This window comes from Amphiura filiformis, chromosome 4 (assembly GCF_039555335.1).
Source record: "Amphiura filiformis chromosome 4, Afil_fr2py, whole genome shotgun sequence".
Taxonomy (NCBI): Eukaryota; Metazoa; Echinodermata; class Ophiuroidea; order Amphilepidida; family Amphiuridae; genus Amphiura; species Amphiura filiformis.
The window spans coordinates 65,317,235-65,343,966 of NC_092631.1; the positions used below are offsets into that span (position 1 = coordinate 65,317,235).

General features: G+C 36.5%; 2 protein-coding genes across 2 annotated transcripts in view; one reads left to right on the forward strand and one right to left on the reverse strand.

Moving 5' to 3' along the window:
* Nucleotides 1–10,303, reverse strand: part of LOC140151203 (autophagy-related protein 9A-like) — a 50,926-nt gene extending 40,623 nt beyond the window's left edge. Inside the window, exon 1 of the mRNA XM_072173461.1 lies at nucleotides 10,202–10,303. The gene's annotated coding sequence lies outside the window, so the exon portion shown is untranslated. The remainder of the gene's footprint in view (nucleotides 1–10,201) is intronic.
* Nucleotides 10,304–10,704: 401 nt separating this feature from the next.
* LOC140151204 (CCR4-NOT transcription complex subunit 9) lies at nucleotides 10,705–26,260 on the forward strand. Its single transcript, XM_072173462.1, has 9 exons — nucleotides 10,705–10,819; nucleotides 15,820–15,968; nucleotides 16,920–17,040; nucleotides 17,891–17,978; nucleotides 20,844–20,950; nucleotides 21,964–22,059; nucleotides 23,107–23,205; nucleotides 24,084–24,175; nucleotides 24,767–26,260. Exons 1-9 carry the CDS (start codon nucleotides 10,793–10,795, stop codon nucleotides 24,927–24,929), a joined length of 942 nt encoding a protein of 313 aa, XP_072029563.1. The 5' UTR covers nucleotides 10,705–10,792; the 3' UTR covers nucleotides 24,930–26,260.
* The last annotated feature ends 472 nt before the right edge of the window (nucleotides 26,261–26,732 follow it).

Sequence of the window (26,732 nt, forward strand, 5' to 3'; positions counted from 1 at the left end):
GGATCAAATGAGTGTTCACATTTCCTAAGCATTGAGGTATCCTACAGTTTGATCAGCTTGTAATCGGCGGGCCTTATAACATTGCAGATTAATATCAATATATTTTATTTCGAGAATTGTTTATGACATCTAGCCAGAAGTAATAGGAATTATTAACTCAAATCCTATCTTTGTCTGCTTTATTTAACACACACAATATAGACCAGAGAGGTCAACTATATCATAATTAATGTGTGGCTACTTTTCGGCGTAGTGGTAAAAGTCTAACAATTCCTGCCGATTACGAGCTGATAAAACTAATGTTTGAAGCACATAAAAGGGGTGGTCAATAAGTTAGAAGAACACTTGAAAGAGTACTCAGCCAAATTCTTTCTACATGTATCTCACTTTTTCAAGAGCATGGTCACTGCATACCTTACTGCACCCGACCACCCGTCTCAATTTTTCTTGAAATCTTCCGTGTTTTAAAAACAGAATGAGCCACTTCTAACATGGCCGATTACGTACCACCATTTATAACGTGGTGTATACGGTAGGCCACTGGTAATAAACTGGTCTGGAAACAATGTCTATTTGGTGAAGTAATATTTATTTCTTCATACTGGTAAATACATAGACATCAAAATCATACAGCAATGTAGAGCGAACCCATGTCGTGTTCGAAATTTCGTTCGGTGATATCGTGAGTTAGAGAGACTGAGAGTGAGAGAGTGAGAGTAAGATTTCTCCCACACCTGGTTTTCATTGCCGTCTCCCTATTGAAAACCAAATTTCTTTTGATAATAAAAATCGATTGGCAGTTTATCTGGATTTCCCAACAAGAAAATCCTACAAAAAAGTATGGATCCCCCATCAACATTCTGCACTGTTACACACTCGTCAGTAAAGGCTCAACAGCATTTGACACCAGTAAACCTGATTATGAAGGTAGTTAAAATTATAAAATTGGTTTCATTATTGGGTGCCATGCCTGAACCACAATATGGTTGCTTTTGTTATCTGAACCCTCTGTAGTGAATGGCAGCTTGACAAACTGAGTATAGGGTCAAATTAAACGGACGGAATATGCCATCGGTGCCCACTGCTCATCCCAACTGCAGTACTGCCCTCAAAATATGTCCTTTACCTACAGCAGTCACTTGCCGTGCCCTCTGACAAAGTTGCCATCGGTGCCCCTACCCTGCCCCTTCATAAATCATTTTAACAAGTATAGCGACGTAACTCAAATTCATAGAAAACAAGTGGAAAATACGAACATTTGGCACCAATTCCCGGGCCAATTCACTCAATCCTGGCTGAAAATCCATGCCGAATACTAAAGACTTCACAAAAAGTAATGCAGAGCTGTTATAAATACGGCTATAGCTTCAGAACTAGTCATCGTTTTCAAAACATAAAGAAGGATATTTACACCATTTTGATAACCCATTCGTCCAATTTCATTCATTAATAAAGCAGACGTAAAAAGACCCATGGAATCAGTGGCCAAACTGGGCAAGTTCCTAGTGACATAACCGCTCCACTTGCAGAAAAGTACAAGCAGCATGATGAAGCGTCCCGCCGCTCAGCAGCAAGTGGCAGAAAGTATGAAACCAAAACACACCAGGAGCATGGTCTAGCCTGAATAATCAGTCCCAGAACAAAATATTAATTTACTGATATGATCGTGTTCTGGTACTTGAGTGTTTGGACAACCGGAACAGTTCTGACAGGTCTTTTGTCTACCTCTCTGTTTGTAAACAAATAAGGATGTCAAAATTGTCATCCTTGTCGAATATGAAAGTAACAGCGTTTATAAACGGCACTGGTGAGATCTGTCATCAAGACTCTCCCTGAATCTCAGAAGTGTTGAAGACCTTGCACTACGGTGACCGAGTGATAATCTTCTTCTTAGGGGTTGGAGATCCAAGTGCTTCCACTGATGAATGGACTCATAATTCCAGTATGGAATTGTATGTCTTATCTGAGATGAATACATGTATACCTAGTTTAATTCGTCTCAGGTCTTATCACCTTTTAGATAATTTAGCCAAATATTGAACATTAGAGAAACACAAAGGGATGAAAACAAGCACTGACATAGTTTCCAGAAACTGCTTTAACATAAACTGAAAATTTCCTTATACTTTGTACAGAAATGATCCAATCAAAATTTCCTGAAATCGGGGAATTTCTCAACAAAACTTGTTTTCACTTGTACAAACATACATTTTATTCTGAAAGATATGATACATACGAGAGACCTGGAAAATACGATGAAAGAAACTCTTCCAGGAAAGCGTGTTTCAATTGTGGATTAACAAATCATACAAGTAGTGAATGTCATTTCAAATATCCAGTTCAATGTAGAACCTGTGGTGAATTCGGACACAAAAGCAGGTGGCATAGAGATCAAAATGATCTTTACCATGTTTACAGTCAAAATTGACCAATTAGCCAAAAGTCACGTGAACAAGTTTGTGAAGGTAACTTGAAAGAAACTGAGTTTTCATGTAAAAATACAGAGAATAGCTTTTGTGATAAGTATGTTAAAGCTACCTTTGGTTAATCAAATCATAGAAACCGTTTTAGTTGTTTAAGTGTTTCAAATACCAGTTTTGCTGATGATGATGACAATAATGTTAATATACTTGATCATAAAATTAAAAGAAATTGTGAAAACAAACAAGTTGATTGTACAAGTAAGAATCCATGTACTATATCAGCCAAAAAAAGGAAAAGTAATGGTCTCGTGTTTGCTCATTTAAATACTCGAAGTATGAGATACAAAATGGACGATGTAAAACTTATTGCTGCTGATGAAAATATTGATGTTTTTACAATAAGTGAAACTTGGTTAGATTCAACCGTAAGTGATAATGAAGTGAATGTACCTGGTTATCAATTGTATCGAAGAGATAGATCTGCACATATAGATGAACATAATGAAGATGATCATGGTGGTGTAGCTTGTTATGTAAGAGATTCTTTAACAGCAATTCATAGAGAAGATCTTAATGATGATGCAATAGAAGCACTTTGGGTTGAAATTAAGCCCAAGTATAGAAACCAATTCTTGTGTGTACATTTTACCGCCCACCTAGTTCCTATGTTGAGTATTTTAAAAGGTTTGACGAAAAGGTACAAAGTATTAATGCTGATGACATTGTTATATTAGGTGATTTTAATCTTGATTGTTTATCTGAAAATAAAAAAAAAAAGTTCATGAGTTTTGTACTAATAGCCAACTCTCACAGCTTGTCGATGAGCCGACCAGAGTTACAGAAACGACGAGGACTTTAATTGATCTAATTTGTGTTTCCAAACCAGAAGAGATTTCAAATTGTGAAGTGGTATATTATGGTGTAAGTGATCACTATTTAGTTAAGATGTGTAAGAAGTATAATAGGGTGAAACTGATGCCAAAAACGGTTACAAGTAGGTGTTATAAGCATTTTAATGAATTGGAATTTACTAATGATTTGTCACGTATTGATTGGAGAAATATAACTGCCATTGATGATCCAGATGATGCTTGGAAGCTGTGGAAAAATATGTTTCTTGGTATTTGTGACAAGCACGTACCTTTTAAGACTAGAAAAGTAAAAGGTCATCTTCCCCCATGGATAACCCCTGAATATAAAAAACTTTCTCATGAACGAGATTATTTAAAGAGAAAGGCTCAGTTATCTAATGATACAAACGACTGGAAACATGCAAAAGAAATCAGAAACAAAGTTAATGAACTGAACCGTAATCTGAAAAAGGAACATTTCCGAAAGGTTATAAATGATAATGCAAATAATACATAAACTTTGGAAAACACTGCGTGATCATGGTGGTCTTGGTAAAAAAGTAAAAGTATTATTGTAAATGATAATGAGAGTGAGAGTATTGATCGTGCAAATCAGATCAATGATCATTTTTGTTCAATTGGACACGAAGTTATCGATAATGCCAATAATATGAATAGTACCAATCACGACAGTGACTTGATGAGTAACAACCTTGGATCAATTGGTAGTAATGTATTTAGATTCACAGAAATCACAGAAAGTTATGTGCTCAAGGAGTTGAAATCAATTTCCATATGTAAATCAACTGGTACGGATAATATCCCAGCAAATCTTCTCAAAGTTGCTGCTGCATATATTTCTAATTCACTAACGCACATATGTAATGTTTCTCTAAAGAAAGGTAAAGTACCAAACGAGTGGAAGGAGGCTAGAGTTACTCCCATACATAAGGGTGGCGACAAGGATGACTTAAATAACTTCCGCCAATTTCGGTACTTCCCATCATTTCAAAGATCCTGGAAAGATCAGTTCATGAACAATTGTACACTTATATACAGGAAAATAATATTCTTTCCAGTAATCAGTCCGCTTCAGACCAAATCATTCAACACCAAGCACCCTTATTGATGTTACAGATCACATACTGACTGGCATGGAAGAGAGAAAAGCTACTGGAATAGTGTTTCTCGACCTGCGGAAAGCCTTTGATACCGTCAACCACGATCTCTTGTTGAAAAAGCTCTATGGTATTGGCATTCGTGATATGGAGCTTACTTGGTTTACATCCTATTTAAAAAGAGCGCACACAGGCTACTGCAATTGGAGGAACACTATCTGATCAAAAATGTATTACTATTGGTGTCCCTCAAGGGACAATCTTGGGACCATTGTTATTTTCTATTTTTGTGAACGACTTGTCAAGTAATCTCACATGTAAGACTGTACTCTATGCTGATGATACAGCACTTATGTATTCAAGTAAATGTGCTGATGATATGTGCACTAAACTAAATGACAATTTAAATAATGTTGAAAAATGGTTAGAAAGAAATAAGCTTTCTCTGAACGTTTCAAAAACTAAATACATGATATGTGGTACACAAAAGGGCATAGAAAATGTGAAAATATAAATTTATCTATAAGTGGTAAGGACATTGAACGTGTTGATAATTTTAAGTATCTTGGGACATGGATTGATCCGTTGCTAAAGTGGGATGATCATGTTCACAATACCTGTAAAAAGATCTCTCAGCGTATTGGTCTTGTGAGTAGATTAAGAAAGTCTGTTCCACCCAAAGTTACCAAATTACTTGCCAATACACTCGTAATGCCGTTCTTTGATTATTGCAATCTTGTATGGAATAACTGCTCTAAGGAACTTAGTAACAAATTACAAGTTCTCCAAAATAGACTTGTGAGGTTAGTACTTAACGAAGGCCCAAGGGCACGTGTTTTGGATATGTATGATGTTCTGAAATGGAAAACTTTGAAAAACCGTTCTCATATCAATCTTATTAATCTTGTTCATAAATGCTTGACAGGGAATGCCCCAGATTACCTGCGAACTAAATTTTCCTATGTTAACACCCACCACGCCTACGTAACAAAGTCAAGCTCAGGTCTATGTCTTTACCATAACAAGGTGTCGTCAGAAGCAGGAAAAAGAACTTTTCATTATCGAGGTGTTACAGCGTGGAATGAAATGCCACAACATTTAAGGTTAATAAATTACAACTCAAACTTGTTCAAACGGGCACTTCACAATAATTTCTGAACTTTTAATATTTCGTAAAATGTATATATATGAAAAATGTAAATAATGCGCCAAAGTTTTACTTTATGACTTTTAAAGATTGATGTATTTTGATGTATGCTTCTATATTTTGAGTGTTATTAATTATTCTACATATATTATGTTTTATGACCCAGTGAATATGTAAATAACTAGCCAATGTCTTTACTATGATTTTAATGGCTTTAGATATTATTTGATGTATAAGTTGATGTATGTTTGGATGTTTAAGTTATTAATTATTTTATGTATACTAGTATTACATGTATATTTTAAGACACAGAGAAATGTAAATAACTAGCCAAAGATTTTTACTTTATGAATTTAATGACTTTTGATATTTGATGTATTTGATATATGGTTTTATTTGGATGTTTGTATTTTTAATCATTCTAATATGTATAATTCTACCAATTACTATGTACTTTATATTTTATGACATGACACAGGGCCCCTGTAATAGCAGATTTATCTGAAGGGTAACCCTGTATAAATATGGTTTTAATAAATAAAATAAATAAATAAATAAATTCTGAAAATTGTTCCAACAAATTCATGTTTTTATAGCTATTTTGGACAAAAAAGAGCTTGATTCAAAACCAGTGATACCAGCTCTGAAGCACATGACGGTACCATACGTTTCTTGCTTAATTACGATTTTAAAATAATTTTTCGAGACAGAGAAGCCCTAAAAAAATGGTCATTTTCACTTTCTTTTCAAAACGTTATTTTGATCTTGCTTTTTATCCAAAAATTTCCCTCATTTATCGAAGCCCTGCCCTCCTTCCAATACATTACCGAACTCTAAAGTGTTCCAACTTTACAATGAATAAAAAACTTTTAAAACCTTGATGCAAAAGTTTTAAAAAAATAGTCCTTGTATAGCGAGGGTGGTCTAAAAGGGATTGCGAGAGTGGCTAAAAGTCAGGATGGTTAATCTGCGAGTAGTTCTTCTCCACTCCAGTGAACCCCATTCAATTTCAAGCAAGGGTTTTCAACATAACTTAGTACAAGGAACTTATACGTTGTCCTCATTCACAAACTGATACTATCTGTCCAACGTATTTCTATTACCTTACGGCAGAGTGTTGAAGGAATATTACAGTCAAGAATAGGCTCCGTCACCCGTTGTTTGGGATCCCTCACAGTCTCCCAAAATATCAAAACACCAAAAGCGATGCACATATACTTACTTCAGACTGTCTTTTATCATATTACGCACACAAAGTTTTGTCAACTTGTCTAGAAAGGTCAAATTTCGCAAATTTAATCGCTGTGCAATGATGCAATCCTATGCAAGTCCCACATCACATCTTTATCGGCGATCATGTTTTTTTTACTGAAGTTTGGCTACACCCATCGAATGTGTGTCATCAGCCCTCAGATCGGCCCTCAGACACACACATACAGGCATAGAGTTCTGCAGTAGCATGTGTTGTTGACATTTTGTGTAATGTTTACATCCATGACAGTTCTAATACCATCAACAGACAACTCAAATACAAAGGATATCAGTTGGCAAGTTTTATGCAATCATTAGGCCGTGTAAAATTAATATTTTGGTTCTCGCCCCTCCTCCTCAATTTCTGGGATTTGTCAGATTTTTTTTTTTTTTTTTTAGATTTTTCAATTTTTTAGACTTTGGAATGATTTATGAAATCTTCATACATATAAATAAGTTTATTAGAGAACAAGCATCACTTCCAAGTCTTTTGTGGTACTCAATGGGGTTTATCCTCAGAATCTCACATTTGAAAAAAAAAAAAAAAAAAGGGCCTCATCGTTTCTTCGAGCACTGTTGGAGAAGACCGAAAACTACTGACAATGCTAATTTTACATTGGAAAAAAACAAAAACAAAAAACACCTCCCTCCCTCATCAATTCATGAAAATCCTCTGGACGAGAACCAAAACATTAATTTTATACGGCCTGATCAAGTTTACAACACTATCAGTCTTACAATGAGCAGAAAGTCACTGAGTCACACCATTTCAAGTACCGGTACCAATATTGATTACCTCAAGTGGCCTACTACTGGTGACCAGACATAACCTTTCTGATTTTCATGTTATTTTACAATAACAAAACCATGTTTTCCTTGATTTTAGTATGAAATTGAGCAAATAGAATTCATTGTCATGTCAATTTGGAGTTATTAGGGGCAACTAAAACTGATATGAGGTAAGTTTTATATGTTTGGAATCTGTATTGACTATTCTGAAGGAATTATTGCCATGTAAACAAACCATCCCTTGGCCCATATGGACATGGTGTACTGCTTTTCAGTACCCTGTTTTCCATGGGTGACTGTAGGAACTAAGGGTGTGAGTGAGTCCCGGGAATTCGAGTCCCGCCGAGAATCCTATTACCCGGCAGGAAATTCCCTGCCCCTGCCCGGTACCGAAATTTAAAAAATAATATAAAAAAATTTAATTTTTGTTTTCAGTTTTTTTAGGTTTTGCAGTGTCTCTGGACCTAGACCTAAATGCTAGGAGCATTCATGGTTGAAAAAAAAAAAAAAAAATTTCAAGATGTTTTGTATTTTAAATGCATTTTGAAATCATTAATAGAGTATGACATGAATACAAATTATCAATTTTCATATTAAAATACAAAACATCTTTTTTTTTTTTTTTTTTTTTTAGGTCAACCTTGAATGATCCTAGCATTTAGGTCTAGGTCCAGAGACACTACAAAACCGAAAAAAAAACTTTTAAAAAAAACTTTTTTGCAATTTTTTTTTTTTTGTTACCCGCACGAAAAAAGCGCCTGAAAAATCCGCCGGGCACAAAATTACCCGAAAATCACACCCCTAGTAGGAACCCATGGATTCGATCCATGTAAAGTTTGGCTGCTTCCCACCAGCGTCATGCACATGACACAGCTAAAACGTCAACCGTTTCAAAATTAGAGAATCATTTTTTAAAAGATAGGATTTTGTCTTTTGCCTATCCAATATCGTGTCATAATGGATGGGCTGGCCAATATTTTGAGTAAAAATATTGGCCAGTCCATCCATTATGACTCAATATTGGATAGGCAAAAGACAAAATCCTATCTTTTATTCTCATTTTTATTCAGTTTTAATGTAATTTTTGCAAGAAAAACTGCCTTTTTTCAGAAAAAAATAAAAAGTTACTTTTGTGAGGACACCCCCGTTGTTTTAAATGAATGAAACCATCACAAACATCTAAGCCGCCGAATCGCGTTCTTAGTTCTCGCACGTGTATTACGCTGACGCATTATCGCGCGATCATTGAGGAGCAACAAGCGTGCCGCCATTGGGATTGCGTGCCGTGCGCGCACTGACTAATATCACTATCAACTATTGTGAGATATTAAACACCAGAAAACCAATCAAATTATGTGAATTCTTTACAAGACGCACCAATTGAATAAGAATACGCAATGAGAGTAAACTTAAATTAATGGCAAGCGGTCCGAATTTTGAGCCATACAAGTTTACGTGGTGAATAGACGTTCGCTTTTCGTATCTCTTTCCTTGTTGGAAAGGTATAACGTTGAGGAGATAGGAACATGTACCGTCATCCGGGACCTACTCTGCCATGTTTGGCTGAGTAACGGTACATGAACACGGTCTTTTGTGCCTATGTAAATTAGTCATTGTGTAAAGCTGTGTTTATACCCATGGGTTGCTCATCATCAGACTGAATCCTTGACCGACTGAGGGTGTCAATATAGGCCTACCTGTCGCTTTTGAAAAACAGCGATTCATGCGCATGCTCAGTAGGCAAATACAACGGCGATTTAGTACACTGATCATGCGTGCGATTCAGATTTCGGCAAAAGCAATTGAGTATAAATGCGTCTTTAGAAATGACTGGCGATTGTGTGTTCTCAAGTGGGTTTTATCATGTTAATTAGTGACCTGACACACATTTGTATTGGTTCGATCAAGCATTGATTTTTTGTACTGGATTGTTCAAGCATCTCCAACAAATTTTTCAATGTAAGTGCCTCTGGCCCTAGTGGAAGTAAAAACGGATACTATGCTATGGCCAGAGTTCTAGTCTAGGGCTAGTGGTGAACTAAACATATTGTTCCAGGCAGTGTTCGAAATAAGCACTTATCCTCTTGTCCTCTTGTCCAAAAATCACTGGGGACAACCATATTGAGCTATGTACTTATCCCCTGGACAACCACTATTTGGATTTTTTACTCAAAAACATGACATATATATTTTGGGGACAACCAAAATGTTTTGAGGACAAGCAGAATTCATGCTTTGGTTGTCCTCGGGACAACCTCCATATTTTCCTTATTTCGGACACTGGTTCCAGGTGTGAGAGATGAATGAAAACAAAGCGAGTGGCTTGTGTCTTTGTTTTGTAGTGTTTCAAACTGTGTCTAACATGCTAATACAGGGGACAACTTGACAGTGAATTGGGGATAGGCAAATAAAATCTAATCAATCATTGTCATTGCATCATCATGATCAGCAATTAATTCATGCAATGAACATGATGAACTTTTCATTTTAGCAAATGCCGGTAGCACTTGCACTTTAGGCTAGCTTGATGGCACAAACCCCTATTTTTATCAGATACATTGTCATCTTAAAGCTCTAAAAATCATCTGTAGCTTTTATCTGACTCTAAAATATAATACTTACATCACATCTTCTAAACATTTGGCGTTGTTTTGTTCGGTTTGTTGTTTTGTGATGTCGCAGAAATTGTACAGCTGCAGGTGTTTCTGTTCTTACTCTTAGAACAAAATGTCTAAAGATATCAAATATTTGGTATTTAATTTTCAATTTGACTAAATATAGATCAGTATTGCTTGGATTTAGGTTGGTTCAGCAGAAATAAGTTTAACTCTTATTTTGATGCTTGAAAAATTTAGGAAGTGACCTACACCTTCACCCAATTATTTTAAAATTTTATCTGTTTTAAAAGCACTAGAAAAACAAAAACAACCACTTTCATAATATTTTTTAATAATATGACAATGTTACACTATTTTATCATCATTAGCCACCTAATATTTGCAAATAATTTTTAATACTACTCATAATAATATTTTTATCCTATTTTAGTTTTTAATTTACTTTGAAATAATAATAAAGAAGGTGATAATTTTATGATTGCTGAGCAAGGCGATTACTGTCAGCCATTTTGTCAAAAAAAGTCGGAAAAGACACAGCAACATAAAGAAAATCCCGTTTTCGACCAGAATTGGGTTTCTTATCTGACGAAACACAATGCTCCCGATGCCTAATATGCAGCAGGTTTGCTATTAACATTTTTGTAATTAAATATGGTGTAATAATAACTTTACAGTGGAATAAGTTGATGTTAAATTGACAAAAGTTACTCTCCAGTGCAAAATTCGGAAGCATTACATGCATATTGCACAGTCATCTGGGCTGGTCATACATAGTATAAGTATAGTATCCGTTTTTACTTCTTGTAGAGCCAGAGGTACTTTCATTGAAAAACTTGTTGAGCATGCTTGTCTGCTTGAACGATTTGTTCATATAATTTCTAGTACAAAAGTTGAAACTATTTCGTTCATTTGTCATTCACCCGGGGGTGTCACTCCCGTTGACGTTTTGGCCTGTACTACACTTTAGGCTGTACACCATCCGCGATAATCAACTTTTGAAAAAGCACCCTAAACAAGGATTTAATAGGTATGCCAGGTGAATTCAAATTTGCCATCAAATAGGTATGCTACTAATTCAAATTTGCCATCAAACTGCATCATTTTATATATCAAATTAAAGCCCTTGAGTAAACAAAGCCAAAACTGAAAACCTTTTTTTCATAGCACTTTCCGTAGCAAAGTTACATCTTGTCAAAGTCAAAGATTGACTTTCATCAAAAAGATTCAGCTAGCAAAATTCCCCAAAACGGCATTTCGGGGGTGTTTCTAGATCTTAGACTTAGTCTCATTATGATAGCAGCTTTTTTAATGGAACTGCTATCAAAATCCTCTAAAATTCCATGTGCGATTGTCTTATCACCATAAAAAATCATATATTTGGGTCAAGTGAAGTATAGAAAACATATTTATGTAGGTTTCCTTCTTCGCCCAGTTGTTTTAAATTTCTATGTAAATATGCATTGACATTGTCGGCGAATTTGGCTGACTAGCAAATGTGTTAACTAAGGTTTGCCTGGCATACCTACATCAAACTGCATCATTTTATATGTCAAATTAAAGCCCTTGAGTAAAGGAATGCCAACTCGGAAGACCTTTTTGTCATAGCACTTTCCATAGCAAAGTTACATCTTGTCAAGATTGACTTTCATCAAAAAGATTCAGCTAGCAAAATTCCCCAAAAAAGCATTTCGGTGGTGTTTCTAGATCTTAGACCTCATGTTGACAGCAGCTTTTTAAATGGAACTGCTATCAAAATCCCTCTAAAATTCCATGTGCGAGTGACTTATCACCATAAAAAATCATATATTTGGGTTAAGTGAAGTATAGACAACGTAGGTTTCCTTGACCGGCCAGTTCTTTTATATTTCTATGTAAATATATGAATTGTGTTCTAGGCGAATTTGGCTGACTAGCAAATGTGTTAACTAAGGTTTGCCTGGCATACCTAGATTTAACCCTTGGCTAGAACAATACCCTAAACAGGTAACACGGGCCTGTTTTCACACCCTAAATAGGGACCTTGCATCAAATTTCATACCCTAAATTTCATTTCCGCGTATTAGCAATGCCTGGGCTGGCAATTTTGCTACCCTTTTTTCAATTTTTCATATTTTTGACACCCTAAACACGATACGCGCGTATCGTGCCTACCCACGAAAAACTACCCTTTTACACGTTTTTATTATCGCGGATGGTGTAAGGGTGTAAATTAACGGTTATTTGTGACCCCTCGGCACAACTGAGCCCGGATGTCGCCAGTGCATCACTATTGAGATATGCTCTATCGAACTTAACAATAAACAATAGGAAACAAAGGATTTATTGACTGTTTTATTGATTTTTCACTACTTAAATGTAAAGTACTATAGACATGATATACATCATTTTAAAGCTAATTTCAAGCAGAATATTTTGGTTGAATATCTCAAAAATGATGATTGGCAACTTCAGGGCTCAGTTGTGCCGAGGGGTCACATTTGTCTAACCGTTTAAGAATTAAGGGGGTACTACACCCCTGTGGTAAATATGTGACTATTTTTGCATTTTTCTCAAAAAATAATAACACAGTGGTAACAAAAGTAATGTATATTATTGGGGCAAGGAATCCAATTACTACACTGAAATTTCAGTGACGCAAGACAAGCGGTTCAGTAGGCCTATATATGATAGGAAATGAGGTACATCCTAGCGGTAGCCTACCTCTTTTCTTATCATAAATAACAAACCTCTTGTCTTGGGTCACTGAAATTCCAGTGTAGTAATTGGATTCCTTGCCCCTATAATATAGGCCTACATAACTTTTGTTACCACTGTGTTAATAGTTTTTGAGAAAAATGCAAAAATAGACACAAATTTATCGAGGGGTGTAGTACCCCCTTAAACAGACCACAATCCGGTCGGTTAACCGTGTAAACGTATGTAAAAAAAAAAAAAAATATTTTTATATTTCTTTAAAGTAAGTTATAGATGCTAAATTTCTTGTTATTCAAGGTTTGTTTAACTTGTCCCTCCAAAGATCTGTTTTTTATGCCTCCACCGCGAGGCATACTGTTTTTGCAATGTCCGTCCTTCCGTCCATCCGTCCTTCCGTCCGGATGCCATATCTCGGGCATGGATGGGCGGATTGACTTCAGATTTTCAGGATAGGTGGGTCATGGTCAAAAACTCTGGCTACTTTTTTTTGGGTGAGGTTCAAGGTCATATACTGAGGTAAAAGGTCATTTGAGGTCAAGGGGCTCATTTTCCTTATTTACCTCTTTTCTCAGAGACTAGGGGTTGCATGTTCCTCAAACTTGGTGGGTGGGTGCATCTTGACCCCAGGCAGAACAAGTTTGTATTGGTTAGTGGGTCAAGGTCACCTGAGGTCATGCAGGGGTCATTTGAGGTCAAATGAGCAAAAACTGTCATATGGCCATGAAACTTGGTAGGTATAGTCCACATTTAGAGCCGAATTTTCGGAAGGTCATTTTGGGGTCATTTGGGCCCTAGACCCCCGACCGCTATTGTGCCGCTCAATACGCTAGATCTCGACGCTAGAATTTTTTTTTTTTTTTTTTTTACGTTTAAACGGTTAGTGATTTTCCTAAACGGATAGTGCATTTTACGGTCGGTTACATCTACATCTACATCTACTAGGATACTCAGTAAAGTTGCCAAGGCAATATCTGACTGAGAAAACAATACTGACGCCGGTCATCAGACACGGATCAAAAATTGACAAATAATACAATTACACTTAAAGCTACGGTTAAACGTGAAACATGTAAACGTAGACACCCTTTGGATGGTGTACAGGCCACAATGGGAGTGACCCCCCCCCTCCCCGGGTCATTCAACTCAACAAAGCTTAGAAGTACTACACCCCTCAATAAATTTTGTCTATTTTTGCATTTTCTCAAAACTAATAACACAGTGGTAACAAAAGTTATGTATATTATAGGGGCAAGGAATCCAATCACTACACTGGAATTTCAGTGACCCAAGACAAGCGGTTCATTATTTATGATAAGAATATGATAAGGTACCGCTTGGATGTACCTCATTTCCTATCATATATACTGAACCACTTGTCTTGAGTCACTGAATTTTCAGTGTGGTAATTGGATTCCTTGCCCCAATAATATACGCGACTTTTTGTTACCAGTGTGTTATTATTTTTTGAGAAAAATACAAAAATAGTCACAAATTTACCACAGGGGTGTAGTACCCCCTTAACGTCCATAAGTTGATCGAACCAAAACACTTCTAGTGACTTCTTCATGAGTGTGCACTGAATTTCACTTTGACTTTGAAGAGATACTCCTCTCTAGATGAGGTCACCCGCAGAGGGTAGTCTATTACATCAAAAGAAATTTGCTTTTTGGACAAGACGGGTTAAAATTGACGCAGGAGGGGGTAGGCCTACTTGATTGACATTTCTCGTCTTTTTAAATATCCTGCACGTACCGTACTGAGAATGTTTTAATTTTGAAGTTTTGCACTTGGAAAAGATGTTCAAAGAACGTTTATTCTTAACATCAAATGGCAATTGTCGGCTGTCATGCTTGTGTTTGAAATCGACATCCTGTCTAAAGTATAAAAGAAAATACTAATTTGAACAGTTGTTTGAAATGTTGTGTCATTTTCAGATATATGTTATGCAGAATTTTATTCTGATTAAGATGATATCAAATATATATTTCAAAGTTGGACGTAACTCAACTTATGGCCTAAAACGTGATCCCTATTTTGCATGTAAAGTCTATGGAAAGCTATTTTGTGTTATGTACCCTTTAGATGTCAGTGCGTGCAGTAACATTGTAAAATTATGTGACCTCAAAATGGCCTTATTTGAAGGGTGCTGCCAAGATATGGACTGGTGTTAAGTTATAGCAGTAACAAAAGTGTGTTACTGCTGTAAGTGCCCGGAGACACTGTTTACACAATGACTAATTTGCATACATGTAGGCATAAAAGAGTGTGTTCGTGTACCGTTACTCAGCCAAACATAGCAGAGTAGGGCCTAGATGTCCTATCTTGACAACGTTAATTTTCTCAACAAGCACAGAGATACGAACAGCGAATGTCTAGTCATACCTAGCCCTAGTACACTGCGGCATTCTCATCTGTGTGACTCCGATGTCGCCACACTGTCACTCCATTGAAAACTTTACCCCGGTTTCCCACGCCGCTGGTCCAAAATAGCCGGGTAGCCAGCCGCCTATGATGATTGGTGACACTGTGGGGGGCAGGCCCCTCTGGCCCCTCTGGCCCCCCCACTGGCTTCGCCACTGTTTCTGGGAGTAAAACTGTACAAAATTTTGCATGCCTTCTGAGATCAGGTGTATAGTACTCTACTTTGGTCTAACTTTCAATATTATTATACTAACCATGTACTAACCCACGGATACTAACCTACTCTGCACTGATTTAACAATAAATAAGTGATTTGAGGCATAAATGATACTTGCATCTTGACTCTGGAAAATAAGGGAAAAATTGCAAACTAAACTTTGAGAATAAGGGAATAAATAGATGAATATATATGCACAATGGATTTTAGTTTCACAATTCCTGGCTTTGGCTTCAGTGGATCCGATCACATCAAAATGACATATTTTCTTCTATTTTGTCTGTCCACAGAGACTAGCAGGTGTAGCTACATCAACTATCCAGCCAACAACCCAACCATCAGTAGCAGCATTGGCGCAGGTGGATAGAGACAAAATATATCAATGGATTATAGAGCTAGCTGGGCCAGATACCAGGGAAAATGCTCTTCTTGAACTAAGGTAATGCCTGGTCATTTGAAAGATCTCATCAAGACAATGCCAATTTTTGTTAACATTAAAATTAATGTTTTCCCAAGTCTTCATAATTTGCAGTCTCTCCAAATGAGTTTCAGTAATTAATGTTGATGAATTTACTTTGATGTTCCTGTTGGCATATGACATTGATTAGGGGTTAGAATTGACTGAGTGTAATAAATCAAACTTGATTCTATTCAACAAACATCATTTTATTCTACTAAATCTATATATAGCCAAGTAATTTTGAGTCAACTTAAAAGGTTTATTACAACTACCAAGAATCAGTTTTGTTTCACATCTATATCTTATCTAACTAAAAAAATTTTGTCAAAAATAATCCATAAACTTGGAACTGGTAAAAAAGTTACCACTGATGTGTGTTTCATGTAAATAGGTACCCCCGGATGACCCCTGAGCAGTACTGTAAAGCAGCTCATTCAGGCTTCAAAATAATGTGCCTACATGAAGCTGAGGTGCAACTGCAATGTCATAAATGGGTGTATAAGATGCAATAGAATACTTATCATTGTATCCTAACAGGCAAATTTTAGCACACATGCAGAGCACCTATGAAATAACACAGTTTCATTTTAATATGAACTTGAAGCAGAAAAAAAATCCTTGCAAAGTCCTTGTTTTTAACTACTGAAGTTTTAATGTGTATGTTCTTGTTGTAAAAGCAATTTCATTGTTTTATTTCTTCTTCACTTTGTAGTAAGCGAGAAGTTGTTCCTGATCTGGCACCCATGTTATGGCATTCCTTTGGTACAGTAGCTGCACTTCTGCAGGAAATAGTCAATATTTATCCGTACATAAACCCACCGGCTCTCACAAAATCCTTGCAAAGTCCTTGTTTTTAGCTACTGAAGTTTTAATGTGTATGTTCTTGTTGTAAAAGCAATTTCATTGTTTTATTTCTTCTTCACTTTGTAGTAAAAAGCGAGAAGTTGTTCCTGATCTGGCACCCATGTTATGGCATTCCTTTGGTACAGTAGCTGCACTTCTGCAGGAAATAGTCAATATTTATCCATACATAAACCCACCGGCTCTCACAGTAAGTATTAATCTAGAGGATCCATAATGTTAGAAGATGCATAATACAAATGATGTGTGCATAAGTGTGGGTTGGGTCATTTTTTTGGTTGACCTTCTAATTATTTTAAAGATTGCTACAGAGAAAATTATTTTCTTATTGTCATCTGGTTGGAAAAATTTATAATTGGTTGACTGATTTTCTTGTTTCTTGACAAGGCTTGAAAATGTCAAAGATGTGATTACCTTTTGTAGTCATTTGTCTTCTGAATCCTGTTAAAGCTCAGATGAAAAGGGGGATTTTGCAACTAAATTGATATCTTTTAGTATAAATAGCCAGTGGTTGCTTGCTAAATCTGCCTTATTATAGCATTGGTGTATTCCCTAACTATCAGTGTTCATGCCAAACTAAGAACAACAGAAATTTCATTTAAATTCAGATTTTTGCATTTTTAACTAACATAGATGATGAAGCAAACAAATGGTTAATGTAAAGCAATCAGATAAAAGACAAAATCTGGCATCAAAATGGAGGTAGGATAAAAGTATGTCCATGAGCGAGGTTGTCAAATTCAAAAGCCATGGCCTAAACCTACATACACTAGCAGTCAACACTGGGGATACCAATATGCCTGCTATATTACAATTATAGAGCAAGTAATTTGCAATGTTTTATGAAATAGACATGTGATGTTATGATTAAATTAGCGCTAGCCCATGTAATAATAATATTGTGGATCATTTAATGGTGCAGATACACAAAATATTTTGTACAGAAAACATTTGATAATCCCTGTAAGCAATTTTGTTTTAAGTCCAATTGTAGGACATGTGATTAAAGTGATGTGTGTTTTATCATTTGCTTCCTACAGGCCCATCAATCCAACAGAGTGTGCAATGCTTTAGCTCTTTTACAATGTGTAGCTTCCCATCCAGAAACAAGGTCTGCCTTTCTACAAGGTATGTTTACTAATGTAGTTATAAGTCGCAGGCCTACAAAATCCTAATTTCAGGGGCCACATACCATCAGGGCCTTAAGGTGAGCCCCTGGAACAACCTGCTAGAGCATTAAATAGCTCTTCTGGACCCTTCAAGGAGGGCTGTTTAGAGCATTTCCAATAGAATGTAAGGAGAGAATGGTCAACTAAAGAAACCTAAAAATCACTCTCCTATATCAGATTTAAGGAGAACAGTAGAAACTGATTGCTAATAAAACTTCTTTGCCAAGACCAGAGGAAAAACGTACGTTTTTCTGCTGACAGTTTCGCCAGAAACCTCCTGTCTCCAATGTTGGTCTTGAGCAGAGGATTAAAGATGCCCTTGTCTTTGTTCATGGTGTTGTCTCCTCTTTTGTGAATCCATGCTGATTCCTAATTTCAGGGGCCACATACCATCAGGGCCTTAAGGTGTGCCCCTGGAACAACCTGCTACAGGGACTGTCTTTTGGAATTTGCAGGAGAGCATTAAATAGCTCTTCTGGACCCTTCAAGGAGGGCTGTTTAGAGCATTTCCAATAGAATGTAAGGAGAGAATGGTCAACTAAAGAGACCTAAAAATCATTCTTAGTCAGTGGGAGTGGTCTAGTTCGTAGACACATTTTTGATTGGACAATCGCAAGATTTCGGGTGCCGTTTATCAGGCCGTAGACGACCCCACGTCATCATGCGTCTTGATAATGCCTTACACGCTTGTAGAGGTGCGGCGTATGTATGGCGCTGTAATGCGTGAGACTAGTGCGGAATACGTGACGCGCTAGCAGCACGCGCAACAGAATACGTGAAGTTGTAAACAAGTTTCGTTCATTTTATAATGAGGGAGTTTTTATGACGGTAACTTAGTTTTTGCTTTAAAAAAATTGTTTACAGTTATTAAAATAATATTTAACTGACTAAGAATGAGAATAAACGATAGGAATTTTTACGATAAAAATATTGGACCTGCCTGTCGTCTATCATAGGTAGAGGATAGGCAAAATAAAAATTCCTATCGTTTATTCTCTAACTCTCCTATATCAGATTTAAGGAGAACAGTAGAAACTGATTGCTAATAAAAGTTCTTTGCCAAGACCAAAGGAAAAAGTTACATTTTTCTGCTGACAGTTTCGCCAGAAACCTCCTGTCTCCAATGTTGGTCTTGAGCAGAGAATCAAAGATTTAGCTCCCTTGTCTTTGTTCATGGTGTTGTTTCCTCTTTTGCAAATCCATGCTGATTCCTAATTTCAGGGGCCAAATACCACCAGAGGACTGTCTTTAAAATAACTATGCATTGCTAATTTTGACTTTGAAGGAATGAGCTCAGTAAATGCATTATATTAGGGATAACCATCAAAATTTCATGTTGCCCCTATTGCTACAAAAGATTGTTTTCTGGATAGAACTTATCAACAGAAGTATTTTGGTGGTTAAATGGTCAAAATCGGTCAAAACTTTTGAATTATGAATTTTCAAAGTTTCCCATTCTGACCGGTCATTGGAACGAAATAAAATGACAAGGTCCAAAAATAGCAATTGGGAGCAAAATTGGCATAAGCATATATTTACCTTTATATATTTCTTTATTTTAACATATATGCAAACATGAAACAAGCATATTGTGAAAGTATCAAAGGGTTTCTTATGAAATGGCACTTTACTAGTCAATGGCATAAATTATTTTTTGAAACCGAGGCATTGAAATCATGCATTTAGAGAACATTTGCCAAAAATCATCAAAGATGGCTGATATGGCACAAAAATCAAAATTGCACTAAGTCCAGTGAACTTTTGTTGCACAACCAAAAATTTCAATGTTATTGGGTTTAATATGACCAATTAGTAGGTGTATGCAAACAAAATCTTAAGTGCCATTGAAGGTCATTGACTCATTCACAACAATAGAGGTTATACACTTCACTCATGTGTGACTTCTAACAAAAGGCGCTGGTTCCTGTAGTATTCCTCATTCAAACCAATTCAATGCATGACCTCGGAGTTACCTGCATGACTTTCGCGGGCTATTTTGAAACAGTTATGGTTGCACATTCAGGTACTTCTTTTGAAAGTCCTAATCAAGGTATAGCCAGTAGAAAGTTGTAGATGGTATAGGCCTAAATATAAGAAAACGTTTAGGGTTGAGATCAGGTGAAAAATACATCGAATGAGCACGAAACTTCACATTTATGTTCAGAAAATTGTCTTCTTAACATGATTCGAGAAGGAGTATGGAAATTTCAAAGGGAAGCTGGTGAACTCGAGATCTACTTGTTCAATTTTTTAACCTTTTTACAGTGGGTATGATAGAGGTATTACTGGCAACTCTGCCAAATTACAGCTCAGTAGGCTACGTTTTTCACCTGATCTTATTGATCTGAATATTTTGTGCCATTCTTGAGCAGTGCTGAACTCAGCCACTGGCAATTAAGCGCACTGTGGCGATGGACCAATTTTGACTCGCACTTACAGGAAAACAAAATAAGTTATGTTGCTGTAATTTGCAAGATAGTTACAAAATATAATTGGCATTAACTTCCCCAATTGTTACAGAACTATATTGAAAAATAAAAGAATGAGATCAATTTAGAAATGTCTGTGCAAGCAGTGCACAGTTGAGCTCCCTGCATGTCTATGGGAGTGTTCTAATCAAGTTGATGGTTCATTGGTCATCCCTAATTATATTAAAGCAAAACAAAGAAGTATGTCTCAGAGCTACCTCGGTAAAAAAAAGTGTATTTTATTATGTAGTAAAAATGTATTCTAATTTGTTGCTGACTTATATGGCAAATTAATTGAAAAAACCATACTAACTAATACCAACTAATCATATGTTTAATTGTTTTCTTCTCAACAGCCCACATCCCTTTGTTCTTATATCCATTCCTGCATACGGTTAGTAAAACACGGCCATTTGAATATCTGCGGTTAACAAGCTTAGGAGTGATTGGTGCTTTAGTTAAGGTAAGGAGGGCTCATGGTTATATAAATAATGAGTCTTATAAAAAGCCTTTTACAGAGTAGGCAAAAGAGCTTACAGAGAAAAGACCAGAAAAGAGCTGCATAGTGGGAAAGAGGTGGCCAGGTGGATCTTCAGAAGGATCAGTGACGTAGCGTCATAGGGGCAGGGGGGCATGTGGCCCAATCGATTCCAAAATTTTAAGAATCCCATGGGAAAATTATCCAAAATGGCTTGTGCCCCAATCAGACCCAGTGCCCCCCCCCTTCATGGTCGGTGCCCCCCCAATATGATGACCCACGCTACGCCACTGAGAAGGATCTTGATATTTCTATATCCAGCGTTACATGTAACTTTTTTTGGCATTAGCCAGTTGCAGGTAACCAATGAAAATTTCCAGCTGGACAGGAACTATTGTTTTCATGTTGAGCTGTAGTGTTAGTTGCAGGTAACCAATGAAAATTACCAGCTGGACAGGAACTATTGTTTTCATGTTGAGCTGTAGTGTTAGTTGCAGGAAACCAATGAAAATTACCAGCTGGACAGGAACTATTGTTTTCATGTTGAGCTGTAGTGTTAGTTGCAGGTAACCAATGAAAATTACCAGCTGGACAGGAACTATTGTTTTCATGTTGAGCTGTACTGTTATTGATTTAAATTTTACCATCCCAAAAGAACAAAGGTACCAGCTTTTGTTGAATATTTGTATATTAATATTCAAAGTATTTCCCCAGTCACTCCGTGGATAGAGAAACAAATAAGTGAACCTTGGTGTAATTCCTTCTTGGCAAATAATATCCTAGGCAAACTTGGTGTGTTCTTTTAATGCTGTATACACAGCAGACTTTTTATCCATAAACAACCCTAAGCATATTATACACAGGAGTATCCAACCTGAACTTCTACAGAAAGAAATTGTGCTCTGGGCTGTAAGTAAATATATTGTAAGTATATCATGACCTTCCTTTATTACTTAGGACCTACAACCTTTTTCTAACATTTTCTAATTTGTTTACAGACTGATGAACAAGAAGTTATAAATTTCCTGCTTACAACAGAAATCATCCCACTGTGCCTCAGAATCATGGAGAGCGGTAGTGAATTATCAAAAACGGTAAGGGTATTGGCAGTTTGTCACAACCCCCTGCTGCATTTTATTTAGAATTCATTAACTTGTTAATGGATGATTTATTGGTTGGTTGGTTGTGTGTTGTTGTCTGGGTTGGAGAAAATGTATTAATCTACACTTCCACCACAATCAACAACCAATAGATTTTAAAGTTGGAACTGTCAGGACATGACAAATTCTGGTACTCTCTAAGATTTTATCAAATTGTATGCCTAATACTGGGATATTAAGAAGCGTATGTGCATATTTCTGGATTGGATTAACTTCAAATCTCAGCTAATATCTCACTATGTAGATCATGATGGTTAAATTGTATTGATGCCTTTTTGTGTTTTTTTTGGTGTTTTTTTATTTTTATTTTTATTTTTTTATCATGAAGTATCAAAGTTGGGTGGATGATAGGGATGGGTTATTCCGTTTATTTTCCTACATGTGTAATGCCTCAGTGATGTGTGCGCTTAACGTATTAACACGCATTGATCCAGCCCTGTCTGGCGGCAAGATTTCATGAATATACGATAGGTGCAGTGCACCTCACAAAACCAAAATTTCTAGTACCAATGGCGCCGTACATAAGGTAAAATTCACGAAGTCAAGGGCCCAAACATGTCAGAAACTATGCATTATTTCGACGCATTAGTGTTAAATAATGAATGTTTTGAGCAAGTTTCATGTAACTTATTAAGGTCGTCTTCAGATTTTGTTACTTTCAACTGTTGATTAGCATTGAAAAATGGAAAATTGAAGGTTGAAAATGACTTGCGTGCTACACGTTTACCACAATTGCTAAACGTTTAACGGATTATGCGTGCGTTTAACGGTATATGCGTTTAACATTCCCATGCCTAGTGGATGATAAATCTTTAGGAATTCTATGTGAAATTGTTTAAATTTATCATTGGGAATAGGTAGTGGGTAGAGTTGATGTCCCTGTGTAGAATTTTTTTTTCTTTTCAAAATGCTGATCATGTAGAGTTTTAGCATTGCAACTGCCCACCATATAATGTGTAATGTTTTTATTTGTTCCTGCAGGTTGCCACCTTTATTCTTCAAAAGATTCTGCTAGATGAAACAGGGTTGTCCTACATCTGTCAAACCTATGAAAGATTCTCACATGTGGCCATGATTCTGGTATGTTCCAAGCAAGATGTCTGCTCACTTTCAAATGATTGGGGTCCACATGGACACCGTAATCCACACAATATGGGGGTCCCTCAGAATTGTTTGGAATCTGGACACAAATGCTGACATGGTTATCATGTTTGGGTTTCAAATTATGGGGTCCAGTTGACCCCTGTAATCTGCCAAATTTGACAAATATAGGGTCCACCACAATGTTATTTTATCAAAACTCAAATTTAGCAGAAACCCTGGTTCAAAACATTTTACCACTTCCTATAAACACCCCAAAATATGGTGATTTCCCTTCCCTGCATATCGAAGCCGCCATGGTATGAAGTTATTCACAGTGCAAGTTTTGGGAGCATTACAAAACTGTTCATGGGGAGTAATCATTTAAATGTTGATGAAGTAATTTTAGTATGTTTCCCTTATCTGCATATCCAAGATAGCCGCCATAATCCTACGCGTAACTCACCATATTGCGACTTGCTCTAGGAGTGTGATTTCCCACACACTATTGCAAGTTGCACATCGGACGTGTTAATGGGATACTTGTCAGAAAGTGGCATAAGTAAGATACTTTTTTACTGCAATACATGCAAAATTGCAGCAAAAAGTGGAAATTTTGTAATTTAGGGTTTTTACTGGGGAGTTCTGACTGGAGGGCATTTGCCACCTATGCCCCCGTGGCACCGCCACTGTATGTTTTGTCCTTTATCTGAACACATTCTGCTTCTATGTGAGTACTTCTCAACACCTAAGTGAGGCCAACAGCAAGAAATATTCAAAACATACAGAAAACATGTGAATTTTGTGTGAATAGATAGCATCGGACATGACTTGATTTTTTTAAGTATTTCATTTTATATATATTTTCTTTTTTACAGTGCAAAATGGTGATGGCTTTAGCCAATGAACCTTCAGCTAGACTTCTCAAACATGTTGTACGGTGCTACTTAAGACTCTCAGACAACCCAAGGTAAAATACTATGTCATTTTAAGGTGATATTTAAAGTGACCTCCATTAAATTTAGAAGTTTGTTAGCCTAGCAAACACAAAATATCTTTTAAAATCAGTAGTGCTTTTTTGATCCAATATTTCTGAGTTTTCATGGACAGGTGGTGTTACTTGATCACTTTGATACTAATGGAACAAACAAATGCCAGATAACTAAACCATAATCTATGTAACCTTTGAATTGCCTTATTGCTGAGTGGGAGCAGCAACCATGACTAAAATTGCATAATTGACTTAAATTTAAATATTTAGATATTGCCCTCATTGTTATGCACAAATTGGTTTATAGTCATTTTGGTTTATATGTACCTATGAAGAAATAAACATGACAATATGGATGTAGTAGATTTATAAAAACTGGCCCAATATTGGTTTCATTTAATTTAATAACTGCATGTTGTCAAAGTAGAAGTCATTCAAATGCACCCTCCTGCAGACTGCAGACTCCAGAAGCATGGGTAAACAGAAAAACATAAATTTTTATATTTAATTCATGCATAGATATTAGTCTTCATACAATCTTGAAACCAATCATTACTTTGTTCTCCTCAGAGCAAGAGAAGCATTGCGCCAGTGCCTACCAGATCAACTAAAAGATGCAACATTCGCTGTGGTGCTGAAGGATGACAACTCCACAAAGAGATGGTTAGCTCAACTGATCAAGAACTTAACTGATGCTGGCGTTCCTGAACGAATCCCTATGCCTCCACAGTAGTCCCTTGAGTTTGGAGCTGAAGTCTCATCCTTCACTCAAGTTTCAAACATAAAAAGTCTGTACTTTGTTGAGAGAATGCTGCAGTCAGCAGTAATTGTGTTATTTGTATGATAGTCTGAGTAATGTGCCCAGACTCAGTGTTGGCCATGAAATGCATTTTGGAGCACAAGTATAATGCATTCTTTGGTTAAAATGTACCTATGGCTAGGCTCTGTAATCTTACTATTGGCCATCTGTAGTGATAATATACTAAAATAAAAAGCAGAATTCCTTTTGCAAGATGTGTGTCTTTTAAGCCCCCAGTGCGTAATCATGCAGTGCTGCTGATCGGCTGGTCATGCAATTTGATAAAAGTGGGCAAAAATATTAATCAACTCCATGTTCACAAATGATGACCTTGAGCGCATACTCCTTGTAATGGGAATCATGCTTGATGTTAGTGAAAGGAATCCTGCCAAATATTTTAGTAAGTTGTCCTGAACTTCAAAACTGGTCATTAGATGGGGAAAGATAGCACATGAGTAAATACATGTTTACATTTGATATACCGTCTGTTGGTCCGAGATATTAAAAAAGCCAAGTCAAAAGACCCTATAGTCTACATAGAGTAAGTTAATTTGTTTACATTAACTTTTGTTTCAAAGCTAATAATACCAAAATGTTAGGAAACTGATGTTCATGAGCCACAATCTACATAATATCACAAAATTAAGTTGGGTTCTAAAAAGATTTTATCTGGTGTAATTTGCCATTAACAATTCGCTGTCGTAGTGCATGTTAGAATATGACCAAGTGCTAGGTCAACTGGATCATGCTTTCTTTGTTACGAACCACTGAACGAAATGATCATAACACAAAGCCTATGGCTTATCAAAATTCGGAACAGGTGTATGAGCCCAGACTTGGAGTAGTAACCAATGGTTACTAAGGTGCACTACGACAGCAAATTCTGTATTATTTACCTCGTGTGAAACAACAGAGGGCATCATGAATGTAAACATGTGAGGTCATAGGTCGACTCACCTGTGGGTGTTGGTGTAGTACATTGGAGGCCACATGCAAATACAGCAACAAATTGTCATAAAAAAGTCAGTACACCTGTATGGTTCTCATGCATGATAATCAAACCTTTTGGAATTTATTTTCACATCCCAAAAGTTGTGTTGAAGAATGGTATTGTAGCTGGTATACAATAAATAAGAGACGTGAGAGGGCTCAGGAAGAAAGACCATTGTTTATTTTTTTCACATTGTTGTATTTCAAACAAGTAACATATTTCTTTGTTACATTTTGTGAGATCATTATGCAGGAATTGAAATGTTGTGTCATACTTCAAACAAAAATTAAAACTAGCAGTATATGGTTTCAAGATGTTTACATTTAGACCACATAAATGATTGCAACTTGATCAAAAGGCACCTTAGGACCCGGTGCTCAATCTCACCGACTAAGTAAACGGTGTCTCAGAGCATTTCAATGGCTCTCCTGCTGCTTGCAGCTTCAAGACGCATCACGCCAATGAATTAATATAGCGTATCTATATCACTAGTTGCGAATTCGCGAGCAGTTATGGGCATCGACTTTGCAACATCTTGTCATCTTCTTGCTCTGTGGTTTGTCATTCATTACTCAAAACCATTATATTAATGTTTATTGTAGTACTTACTTGAGTATAATCACCGTAAGTAATTTGTGGAGCAGTCAATATAATCCGTCATTCATCAATGCACTTAGTTCACCACTTTAACTTGTATGGCTCAAAATTCGGACCGCTCGCCAATAAGTTTACCGTCATTGCGTATT

Bases quoted from the DNA above. Each gene is read 5' to 3' on its own strand.
- LOC140151204 (XM_072173462.1), top strand. From the start codon at position 10,793: ATGCTCCCGATGCCTAATATGCAGCAG. The intron at 10,820-15,819 runs GTTTGCTATTAA...GTCTGTCCACAG, and splicing joins CGATGCCTAATATGCAGCAG to AGACTAGCAGGTGTAGCTAC. The intron at 17,041-17,890 runs GTAAGTATTAAT...TGCTTCCTACAG, and splicing joins TAAACCCACCGGCTCTCACA to GCCCATCAATCCAACAGAGT.